The 12,506-nt window shown below is 47.6% G+C and overlaps 1 protein-coding gene across 1 annotated transcript in view; it reads left to right on the plus strand.

The window, feature by feature from the left end:
• Nucleotides 1-909: 909 nt before the first annotated feature.
• The window catches only part of LOC129837055 (Wilms tumor protein 1-interacting protein-like), a 40,438-nt gene continuing 28,841 nt past the window's right edge, over nucleotides 910-12,506 (plus strand). Inside the window, exon 1 of the mRNA XM_055902945.1 lies at nucleotides 910-3,044. Within this exon, the coding sequence (XP_055758920.1) occupies nucleotides 1,625-3,044 (1,420 nt within the window). The 5' untranslated portion in view covers nucleotides 910-1,624. The remainder of the gene's footprint in view (nucleotides 3,045-12,506) is intronic.

Raw genomic sequence — 12,506 nt, forward strand, 5'->3', positions numbered from 1 at the left:
CTGTTGTTGGTGGGTATTTGCATGAGAACGTTATAAACAAGTGTACTCAGCTCCTTTTTGAGGATGGCTGTTTGTGGTGACTGTTTCCTAATTAATGTACAGATGGTTACTGACGGTGCCTTATAAACATTCTCTTTTGAGACAGCCAACCACCCCTCTCACAGTCTCCATGCTTCTATGTATACAGCTCGGCTCCACAGACATTGGGATTCATACACAGTACTTAAACTCCCCACCAAGGACACAGAAAAATACAGATGTATCCCAACTTGTCAGTTTGAGAAAGAACCCCCCCCCCCCCCTTTTCCACACACAGTTAGTAATGTTTACATATCTTGCATTACTCATCTCATATGTATATACTGTATTTTATTATATTCTACTGTATTTTAGTCTATGCCGCTCCGACATTGCTCGTCCAAATATTTCTATTTTCTTAATTCCATTCCTTTACTGTTGGAGCTAGAAACACAAGCATTTCGCAACACCCGCAATAACATCTGTTAAAAAAACATGTATGTGAACATGTCAAAGCAGCCGATATGCATCTGTCAGCACATCATATGAACTTGAGTCATCTGAACATATAAATCCACATGAACCATATGTGAACAATTTTTTTTATAGGGACTATAATACCAATTTAGATTGCAAATCACACTTTGTAGCCCTACATGATTCCTTAGCTATTACACTGTTGATTCATAATTAACTTGAATTCAGTTGGTCCTGCACCAACAAGGTAGCCAAAGAGATTGTGGGTATAAAGTAAACTTATCAATAAACAATGTGTGATAAAAAAGAACATAGCCTAAAGGTGAATGGTTGTTATGCTATGTGCCTTGAGTTATCTGGGGGTCCGGATATCATGAAAAAAATCTACCCCATAATGAAGTGAACACTGCGCCTTTAAAATCAAACAGCGCACCCTAATCCCACGATCGACTCCACACTATCCACCCTCGGATCAAGAGGTTTGCTTTAGTTCAGTGTTATGCCTACGCACTTGTAATAACTGTTTAATTAAAGGCGAGCTTAGTTGGCGTTGTGAGAGGACCAAGGTGGAATTTGTTCAGCAACTTGCAGGAAAAGTTTGGAACCTATTCACTATCTACAAAGTTGCAAACAACGTTTTTTGAATGGAGGCTTCGGCGGCGCAGGCTGGGGTCGTAGGCTATCTGATCTGACTTTATAACCAGACAGTATCCTGTTGCGAGCAGAGTCAGCTGGCTCACGGAGGAAAGGACGGAGCTTCTTCTCGCTATTATTCGGATCTTTGTCCATTCCGGAGTAGGCCTAGGCATAATTGCTTCCGCGGGATAGCTGACACATTACGGGAGAAACTGTACTTTAACTTCGGGTTGGGATCTCCACGTCAGAATACCGCGTGACAGTGCTCTCTCTCCGCTGCCTGGACTGGACAGTAGACTGCGGTAATATTTTACTTTGGGAGTAACGAGGGTTTGTATTTAATATTTTCGTTTCAATTGTTTACTGTGTTTAACGTTGTTTTTATTGGCTAGCCTACTTTTAAAAAAATTGGACAGAACGTTTTTTTGTGAAAGTTGTGGCTCGAACCTTACATCAGATCATAGTTTATACACATTTTGTAATTCACTTCAAGATGGATAAATACGACGATTTGGATCTTGAGGCAAGTAAGTTTTTAGAAGACCTCAATATGTATGAGGCATCTAGGGACGGGTTGTTCCGAATGAAGAAGGATGCACGGAACAACTCCGACTTTGAAGAAACCAGGAGAGTTTTTGCCTCCAAAATGACAAAAATCCACATACAGAAACAGCAAGAGGAAATTGCCAAAAACAATTTGGTAGTGAGAATGAACGGGGGTCAAAACAGAGCGGCAGACAGCACGTTTTACACCAAAGACAGGCCGCCTATCAATAGCTACAGACAGGCAGGAGAAGCTGCAGCCAAGCCTCCCATACTCTCTGGCCCTATGCCAGGCACCGCCAGTGGCGCGAGTCAGTACGCGCCCAATGACGCTCTGAAACACCATTCACCCAGTCAACAGTCATACGGCTACGGAAACAATTACGATAACAAGGAGCGTTTTGAGCCGCATTCTTACCACCACGCCTTGAGTCCCATCAGCCCTGGGAACGCACACACACTTGCTTCTGGTCACCCTGCCAGTCCCTCGGGCACTTCGGCCTCCTACTCCTCCAGGGGTGGCCAGGCCTCCTCAGGATCCTCCAGCCCTGGTGGATCATCAGGCCTTATGTTTAGCCCATCTCAGCAGCCCCCACACCACTCACCATATCCCTCCTTCTCCGACAGCCTACAGTCTCCGAGCCCCACTAGACTGCACCAGAGCAAGGCTGCCACCCTACTAGTGCAGCAGAGACCCCCCACGGTGGCTGATGCTGGGGCTGCAGCAGACTGGATGCGGAGCTTGGGGAACCCAGACCTGTTAGCACCGCTCCCTCTGAGTGCCTTCACCGGTGGAGCTGACCTGTACCAGCAGCTGTCTCCCCAACTTGCCCCTGTTACACCGCCAACAGGCCCTTACTCAGCAGCATCCTCTATGAGCCCAAGATCAACAGCCAACCATGGAAATCTAGGCCAGAACGGGCTCTCTCAGAGTCCTGTGGCTTTCACCCCCAGCCCCACCCCTGCTCAAGTGGCTGTCCCAGCCCCACCTGCACCCCCAACTGAGGCAGCCCAGCCCAAAGCCACAGCTGGAGCTTACTTCCCTGCCTCTGCCTCTCCCTCTGGAATCAGTGTCTCTAGAAGCTTTGGCCAGGGTCAAGGTGTAGGCCAGGCGCAGGGCAGGCAAGTGGCCATGGGGGTGGATGTGCCCTCTGGCCTAGACAGCCAGCTGTCCTCTGGTGGTGAGGCATGCCAACTCCAATCCCAACCCCAGTCTGAAGCCCCCAGCACCCCCAGAGCTCTCAAACTGCCCAGCCAGACTCTCCATGTTCAGCCGGAGCAGGGGCCGTCTGCCGCCGAGATCAAATTAGAAGCCCTGACCAAGCGTCTGGAGAAGGAGATGGACGCCCAGCCAAAGGCAGACTACTTCGGTAAGCTTAGTTTGACATTTTGATCGACCTGGTGTCTCTCTTGAATCAAATTCATTATGTCTCTGTGTGGGTCACTGAGTGCGAAAATGTCCCACTGTTCAAAACTTTTCACCTCGTTCATTTAACCTTATCTTTGTGTATGCGTGTGTATGTTTTGGTTTGCTCATGCCGGATCAAGTGGAATAGTTGTGAGGGCGTCCTAGCGGCCAGTCTGTGTATGTTTCTGATCATCATGGCTCATACTGTTGTTCAGTATTGAACTTGACAGACAGACAGAGCGTTTAGCCAGAAGCCTCTCTTCTATTCTCTTCTCCTTCTTTTAGTCTAGAATGAATAATTGTCTAATTTGTTTCTTCTCGTTCTCCTTAAATCCTCCCGTCTGTGTATGTCACTGCCTGCCACCCGCCCGCCTACCTCTCAGTAATAATACACTTTTTAATCGTTCCGACTGAGGCTCAGCCCAGGGCCAACCAGGAGAAGGTTGTCTTCTCCTCTCAGTAATAATAATGTCTTTAATAGTTCCGACTGAGGCTCAGCCCAGGGCCAACCAGGAGAAGGTTGTCTTCTACTCTCAGCTGTAATAATGTCTTTAATAGTTCCGACTGAGGCTCAGCCCAGGGCCAACCAGGAGAAGGTTGTCTTCTACTCTCAGTAATAATAATGTCTTTAATAGTTCCGACTGAGGCTCAGCCCAGGGCCAACCAGGAGAAGGTTGTCTTCTACTCTCAGCTGTAATAATGTCTTTAATAGTTCCGACTGAGGCTCAGCCCAGGGCCAACCAGGAGAAGGTTGTCTTCTACTCTCAGCTGTAATAATGTCTTTAATAGTTCCGACTGAGGCTCAGCCCAGGGCCAACCAGGAGAAGGTTGTCTTCTACTCTCAGCTGTAATAATGTCTTTAATAGTTCCGACTGAGGCTCGGCCCAGGGCCAACCAGGAGAAAGTTGTCTTCTCCTCTCAGTAATAATAATGTCTTTAATCGTTCCGGCTGAGGCTCGGCCCAGGGCCAACCAGGAGAAGGTTGTCTTCTCCTCTCAGTAATAATAATGTCTTTAATCGTTCCGGCTGAGGCTCAGCCCAGGGCCAACCAAGAGAAGGTTGTCTTCTCCTCTCAGTAATAATAATGTCTTTAATCGTTCCGGCTGAGGCTCGGCCCAGGACCAACCAAGGGAAGGTTGTCTTCTCCTCTCAGCTGTAATAAGCCTGGTGGATTAAGTGGAGGACACATCAATAACAACATTCATTAGTAACAGAATGCAGGCTGCTTTTTGTTAGATCAGCGCTGCGCTTTCGTCATTGTCTGTAAAACATCCATTCTCTCCCCGATCACATCTCTTCTCTCCCCGTCACATCCGTTCTCTCCCCGATAACATCCATTCTCTCCCCGATCACATCCCTTCTCTCCTCGATCACATCCCTTCTCTCCTCGATCACATCCCTTCTCTCCCCGATAACATCCGTTCTCTCCCCGATCACATCCGTTCTCTCCCCGATAACATCCGTTCTCTCCCCGATCACATCCGTTCTCTCCCCGCTCACATCCCTTCTCTCCCCGATCACATCCCTTCTCTCCCCGATAACATCCGTTCTCTCCCCGATCACATCCGTTCTCTCCCCGATCACATCCCTTCTCTCCCCGTCACATCCGTTCTCTCCCCGATCACATCCGTTCTCTCCCCGATCACATCCCTTCTCTCCTCGATCACATCCCTTCTCTCCCCGATAACATCCGTTCTCTCCCCGATAACATCCGTTCTCTCCCCGATAACATCCGTTCTCTCCCCGATCACATCCGTTCTCTCCCCGTCACATCACTTCTCTCCCCGATAACATCCGTTCTCTCCCCGTCACATCCGTTCTCTCCCCGATCACATCCGTTCTCTCCCCGATCACATCACATCCGTTCTCTCCCCGATCACATCACATCCGTTCTCTCCCCGATCACATCCGTTCTCTCCCCGATAACATCCGTTCTCTCCCCGATCACATCCGTTCTCTCCCCGATAACATCCGTTCTCTCCCCGATCACATCCGTTCTCTCCCCGATCACATCCGTTCTCTCCCCGTCACATCCCTTCTCTCCCCGATAACATCCGTTCTCTCCCCGTCACATCCGTTCTCTCCCCGATCACATCCGTTCTCTCCCCGATCACATCCCTTCTCTCCTCGATCACATCCCTTCTCTCCCCGATAACATCCGTTCTCTCCCCGATAACATCCGTTCTCTCCCCGTCACATCCGTTCTCTCCCCGATCACATCCGTTCTCTCCCCGATCACATCACATCCGTTCTCTCCCCGATCACATCCTTTCTCTCCCCGTCACATCCCTTCTCTCCCCGATAACATCCGTTCTCTCCCCGATCACATCCCTTCTCTCCCCGATAACATCCATTCTCTCCCTGATAACATCCGTTCTCTCCCCGATCACATCCCTTCTCTCCCTGATAACATCCGTTCTCTCCCCGATCACATCCGTTCTCTCCTCGATCACATCCATTCTCTCCCCGATAACATCCGTTCTCTCCCCGATCACATCCGTTCTCTCCCCGATCACATCCCTTCTCTCCCCGATAACATCCATTCTCTCCCTGATAACATCCGTTCTCTCCCCGATCACATCCCTTCTCTCCCTGATAACATCCGTTCTCTCCCCGATCACATCCGTTCTCTCCTCGATCACATCCATTCTCTCCCCGATAACATCCGTTCTCTCCCCGATCACATCCGTTCTCTCCCCGATCACATCCGTTCTCTCCCCGATCACATCCATTCTCTTGTCATGTGTTTGGCTGTTTGACTCAGTCTTTCCAAATAACATCATCACATGGCCGAGCACAGACCCGGACTTGCACATTCTTGCTCTAAACCACCATGTGCATGCACGCACACACACATGCATCCACACACACACACACCTTTTGTATGCAGCCACAGTCTGGGGAATACAGACAATGACAACTGAATAACAGCACCTGTTAGTGTTTTTCCATGTAGCCTGTAGCTGCCCTAGGATACATGACATCAGTCTCTTTAGTTTAAGTACAGATTAATATATAACTGGTTAAGAAAGAAAGAGGAAAAGGAGAGTGAGAGAGAGAGAGAAAGAGGTAGGGCAGGAGGAGAAGAGAGAAAGAGGTAGGGCAGGGGGAGAAGAGAGAAAGAGGTAAGGCAGGAGAAGAGAGAAAGAGTTAGGTCATGAGGAGAAGAGAGAAAGAGCTAGGGCAGGAGGAGAAGAGAGAAAGATGTAGGGCAGGAGGAGAAGAGAGAAAGAGGTAGGTCAGGAGGAGAAGAGAGAAAGAGGTAGGTCAGGAGGAGAAGAGAGAAAGAGTTAGGGTAGGAGGAGAAGAGAGAAAGAGGTAGGTCAGGAGGAGAAGAGAGAAAGATGTAGGGCAGGAGGAGAAGAGAGAAAGATGTAGGTCAGGAGGAGAAGAGAGAAAGAGGTAGGGCAGGAGGAGGAGAAGAGAGAAAGAGGTAGGGCAGGAGGAGGAGAAGAGAGAAAGAGGTAGGGCAGGAGGAGAAGAGAGAAAGAGGTAGGGCAGGAGGAGAAGAGAGAAAGAGTTAGGGCAGGAGGAGAAGAGAGAAAGAGGTAGGTCAGGAGGAGAAGAGAGAAAGAGGTAGGTCAGGAGGAGAAGAGAGAAAGAGGTAGGGCAGGAGGAGAGGAGAGAAAGAGTTAGGGCAGGAGGAGAAGAGAGAAAGAGGTAGGTCAGGAGGAGAAGAGAGAAAGATGTAGGGCAGGAGGAGAAGAGAGAAAGAGGTAGGGCAGGAGGAGGAGAAGAGAGAAATAGGTAGGGCAGGAGGAGGAGAAGAGAGAAAGAGGTAGGTCAGGAGGAGAAGAGAGAAAGATGTAGGTCAGGAGGAGAAGAGAGAAAGAGGTAGGGCAGGAGGAGGAGAAGAGAGAAAGAGGTAGGGCAGGAGGAGGAGTAGAGAGAAAGAGGTAGGTCAGGAGGAGAAGAGAGAAAGAGGTAGGGCAGGAGGAGAAGAGAGAAAGATGTAGGTAAGGAGGAGAAGAGAGAAAGAGGTAGGGCAGGAGGAGGAGAAGAGAGAAAGAGGTAGGTCAGGAGGAGAAGAGAGAAAGAGGTAGGGCAGGAGGAGGAGAAGAAGAAGAGAGAAAGAGGTAGGGCAGGAGGAGGAGAAGAGAGAAAGAGGTAGGTCAGGAGGAGAAGAGAGAGAGGTAGGGCAGGAGGAGAAGAGAGAAAGATGTAGGTCAGGAGGAGAAGAGAGAAAGAGGTAGGGCAGGAGGAGGAGAAGAGAGAAAGAGGTAGGTCAGGAGGAGAAGAGAGAAAGAGGTAGGGCAGGAGGAGGAGAAGAAGAAGAGAGAAAGAGGTAGGGCAGGAGGAGGAGAAGAGAGAAAGAGGTAGGGCAGGAGGAGGAGAAGAGAGAAAGAGGTAGGGCAGGAGGAGGAGAAGAGAGAAAGAGGTAGGGCAGGAGGAATTCAACTGGTCAGCAGAAACAGATTCGTAAAAGGCCCAAGAGCATTGCTTTCTGCTCCTTTTTTTAAGCTAGTGCCACGCAGCACCCAGTTTGCGCGCTCTCTGGAAATTGTTATCTGGAAATAAGGGAGAGAAGATAAGTGCTTGGCTGTCTTTCCCCCAGCTATACTGCTGTACTGTTGTACCGTACCAGACCTGTACTCTGTGTGCTGCAGTTATAAACTGCTGACAAGGTATTTATTACTCTGCTCTGAGACCCCAGTTCCAGGCTAGTCCTGTTACTCACACTGACACGGTACCCATGGAAAATATGCGTACGGTATACTATGTCCTGTAGGTAAGGCCAGGAGTTTTTCCTCCTCACCAGATGACCCTTTCAGGAAAAACTACAGACGCTAGTTGTCATAGGTTATGACAAGTGTAACAGTATAACTTTAAACCGTCCCCTCGCCCCGACACGGGCGCGAACCAGGGACCCTCTGCACAAAAAACAGTCACCCATGAAGCGTCGTTACCCATCGCTCCACAAAAGCCGCGGCTCTTGCAGAGCAAGGGGAAACCCTACTTAAGTCTCAGAGCAAGTGACGTAACCGATTGAAATGCTACTAGCGCGTACCCGCTAACTAGCTAGCCATTTCACATCCGTTACACTCACCCCCTTTCAACCTCCTCCTTTTCCGCGGCAACCAGTGATCCGGGTCAACAGCATCAATGTAACAGTATAACTTTAAACCGTCCCCTCGCCCCGACACGGGCGCGGACCAGGGACCCTCTGCACACATCAACGACGGTCGCCCACGAAGCATCGTTACCCATCGCTCCACAAAGGCCACGGCCCTTGCAGAGCAAGGGGAAACCCTACTTAAGTCTCAGAGCAAGTGACGTAACCGATTGAAATGCTACTAGCGCGTACCCGCTAACTAGCCATTTCACATCCGTTACACAAGGTTATGACTCTTTGTCCGAAGTATGTACTACCATGTATGTACAGTCATAATTAAGACTTGTGTGTGACTGACAATGTTGATTTGGGAGAAAGTTTAGTTCACATGGATGCTTGGGTTCGGCATGTTGAGGCAAGGCCAGTCATCAAAACGGGACGTCCAGGAGAGTTCCCAAACACCAGATACTGTCAAATGCAGTAGCTATAAGGTGGTCCTTAATAAGCTACATTTTCATACATACAGTTAGTATGAGGAGAGAGAGAAGAGAGAGAGAGAGAGCGAGCGAGCGCGCACTTGTCCTTCGGTCATAAAGCATCTCACTGCCGCCTCGTAAAAGGAATTTCCTGCAGGAACGATGTCAGTCAGGATTGTAATTCAAACCCCGTCCCAGAGTCCACTCATTCAGTATGTAAGGGAAGATGTTCTGGGCATGTCGCTGTCATGCTGAACACACCCACACAGATTCATAAGCACACATGTTAACATGTTATAGAGATTCCTGTGGGGGGCCGCAGTGGAAGATGGTAGAACCTTTGTGTATGACAATACTGTAATGCTGACACGCTCACAGCACACACACCCAGCACACACTCATTTTCTGCCTCATGCTGTCGTGCCAGAAAATAGCCTGCGTGACCGACAGATGCAGTTCCTGGCCTGGTCTACATACTGAACTGAATGAGAAGCTCCATCCCTGACCTGCTTTTTCCACTGAAAGGAGAGGAGTATTCTCTCAGCCTGATCCATAGGTCTGGATACTCAAAGAGCAAGCACAGTGGCTAGGAGAAACTCCCTGGAAAGCCAGGGTCCTAGGAAGAAACCTAGAGAGGAACCAGGCGCCGAGGGGTGGCTGTGTCGGGTGAAGGTTATAAGAGTACATGGTCAATAAGGCCAGATTGTGTTGAGCTACTCCTCTCTACCAAGCCAAACTATGGATAAATGAAGAACCATAATACTATGGGAATGATGTTCAATTCCAGGGTTATCAGTTCAATATTTGGTGTCATTTATTAAAGGATTGCCTAATTTGTATGATACAGTATATTATTTACCAATGTGACGATAGACTATTAAGTATGTAAGCCATATTTACACTGGGGGATATACCTAGTGATTTAGTAGGTTCATGTAAAAGGGAGATTAATGTGGCCATCCTAAAGGCTCATATGGGCCACCTCCAAAATGATACCCTATTGCCTATTTAGTGCACTACTTGTGACCAGGGCCCATATAGTAGTGCACTGTATAGGGGATAGGGTGCCATTTCAGATCCATGCCTAGTGAGTTCCAGCCAGCTAGGGCTGGGGTCTCTCATATCATATACTCTCTGTTCTGATTGGCAGAGCTGCAGCTAGATGTCTGGGAAACTGAGTGTGGTGCCAAACGGCTGCACCAGGGGAACACAGAGGAATGTCTGGAGGACGGGACGGGGCTGAGGAATATAAAGAGCGGGTGGGGAGCACACTTAGTTTCATAAATGATTAGATTAGCAGAAGGTACTTCGGGCTAATTTATAGAACCTTTTGGTGCGCCTTTGGTTGTAAGAGAGAGAGGGCGAGATGTAGAGCAGGGAAAGAGAGGCAGAGCGGAGATCAGATTTATGGGTGGGAGGTCAGACAGAAAGGGTGAGTGGTGGGACAGGACAGAGGGTGGAGGGGATCACTGTCCCCACACACGCACGCACGCACGCACTGACACACACACACACACACACACACACACACACACACACACACACACACACACACACACACACACACACACACACACACACACACACACACACACACACACACACACACACACACACACACACACACACACACACACACACACACACACAGAGATAGTAGAGGTTGAGTGGTTTGTATTGTGTTGTGATTAAGGATGGCTTTCTCCTATCAGGCTGTAGTCTGTCTGTGGACTGGACAGTTTGCCTTAACTCTTCCCAGGGTGTCTTGGCTTCTGCTTTGGCACTCAATCTGTACCCCTGACAAGTCCTGGAGGAAGCCTTTGTGTGTGTGTGTGTGTGTGTGTGTGTGTGTGTGTGTGTGTGTGTGTGTGTGTGTGTGTGTGTGTGTGTGTGTGTGTGTGTGTGTGTGTGTGTGTGTGTGTGTGTGTGTGTGTGTGTGTGTGTGTGCATCTCTCCTCTCTCTCCTCCCTCTTTATCTCTCTCTGTGTCTGGGCCTGGGGCCTTGCTTCAGTGTTTGATTGGTTGTATAAGTAAATGTGTGTTAGTGTAGTGAGATAATGTTCTTGTGATGTTAGGCTGCTGTTTTGGGTGGGACCAGTGTTTTGATGTGATTTCATAATGTCCTAGCCTTGGATTCTAATACTGCCATATGATACGCACACAAAACAATAACTAGTACTACCATAAGGACTATTACTAAGTGCAGTAGTCTTATTTGGCTTCTAACATGACAAGTCAACTACCATAATATCAGGTTCCTGTCAGAGATTGTGGAGGTTTATGAAGAGGCGTGTTGTGAGCCATTGGGAAGCAGTAGACTTTTTGACAGCTGGGCTGCTGGGCTGGTGTTTGGGGGGTGAGGTGAGGGGGAGGATGGGGGGTGAAGTTTTGGCTCTGTGTTTTGATTCCATTCCCCCTCACCCATGCCGTCGTAACCGTTAAAGAAAGCACTCCCCTATAAAATCACAGGGGTTTTGGAATATGGGACTGTAATCAGGGAGGAAAATGTTGCTTCTTTACCTAAGAATGTTTGTCCTAAACAGGAACCAGTTTGTTTGGTTGCTTATGTATCCCTCTTACTTTTCAGTGCATTTTATAGTTTCAATGGCATGTGCATTACAAACAACAGCTGTGGTAGAAAATCATACAATTCTCAGTTTTGAAAAGTGACCAAGTAAAACCAAAGTTGAGCTCAACAAACCCAACCCTGTTGAGTCCATACAGTAGAACTGACTGTCAGTCTGTCTAATGATGGATTTAACCTAGAATTCCAGGGTTGAGGCCAGATTTTGGAGGAGAGGAAAGGAGGGGTAGAGGAAGAGGAGAAGAGAGGAAGAGGAGAGGAGGGGTAGAGGAAGAGGAGAGGAGGGGTAGAGGAAGAGGAGAGGTAGAGGAAGAGGAGAGGAGAGGAAGGAGGAACACATGATGAGAGGAGTAGGCCCTTAATCTCCAGACATTGTGATGTAAGGGGATAGGTAGATGTGGTGTGTTGTAGGCTACAGTGGTTTATTGCCATTTTGAGGGGAGGGTTAATTCAATAAGGTGTGTATATAGCTCATTCCTATATTGTTTCCCAGTATCAGAGGTATTCCTATATTGTTTTACAGTATCAGAGGTATTCCTGTATTGTGTTACAGTATCACAGGTATTCCTATATTGTTTTACAGTATCAGAGGTATTCCTATATTGTGTTACAGTATCAGAGGTATTCCTATATTGTGTTACAGTATCAGAGGTATTCCTGTATTGTGTTACAGTATCAGAGGTATTCCTATATTGTTTTACAGTATCAGAGGTATTCCTATATTGTGTTACAGTATCAGAGGTGTTCCTATATTGTGTTAAAGTATCAGAGGTATTCCTGTATTGTGTTACAGTATCAGAGGTATTCCTATATTGTGTTACAGTATCAGAGGTATTCCTATATTGTGTTACAGTATCAGAGGTATTCCTATATTGTGTCACAGTATCACAGGTATTCCTGTATTGTGTTACAGTATCAGAGGTATTCCTATATTGTGTTACAGTATCAGAGGTATTCCTGTATTGTGTTACAGTATCACAGGTATTCCTGTATTGTGTTACAGTATCACAGGTATTCCTATATTGTGTTACAGTATCAGAGGTATTCCTATATTGTTTTACAGTATGAGAGGTATTCCTATATTGTTTTACAGTATCAGAGATATTCCTGTATTGTGTTACAGTATCACAGGTATTCCTATATTGTTTTACAGTATCAGAGGTATTCCTATATTGTTTTACAGTATCAGAGGTATTCCTGTATTGTGTTACAGTATCAGAGGTATTCCTATATTGTTTTACAGTATCAGAGGTATTCCTGTATTGTGTTACAGTATCAGAGGTATTCCTATATTGTTTTACAGTATCAGAG

Source organism: Salvelinus fontinalis, chromosome 38 (genome assembly GCF_029448725.1).
Source record: "Salvelinus fontinalis isolate EN_2023a chromosome 38, ASM2944872v1, whole genome shotgun sequence".
In the NCBI taxonomy this organism is placed as follows: Eukaryota; Metazoa; Chordata; class Actinopteri; order Salmoniformes; family Salmonidae; genus Salvelinus; species Salvelinus fontinalis.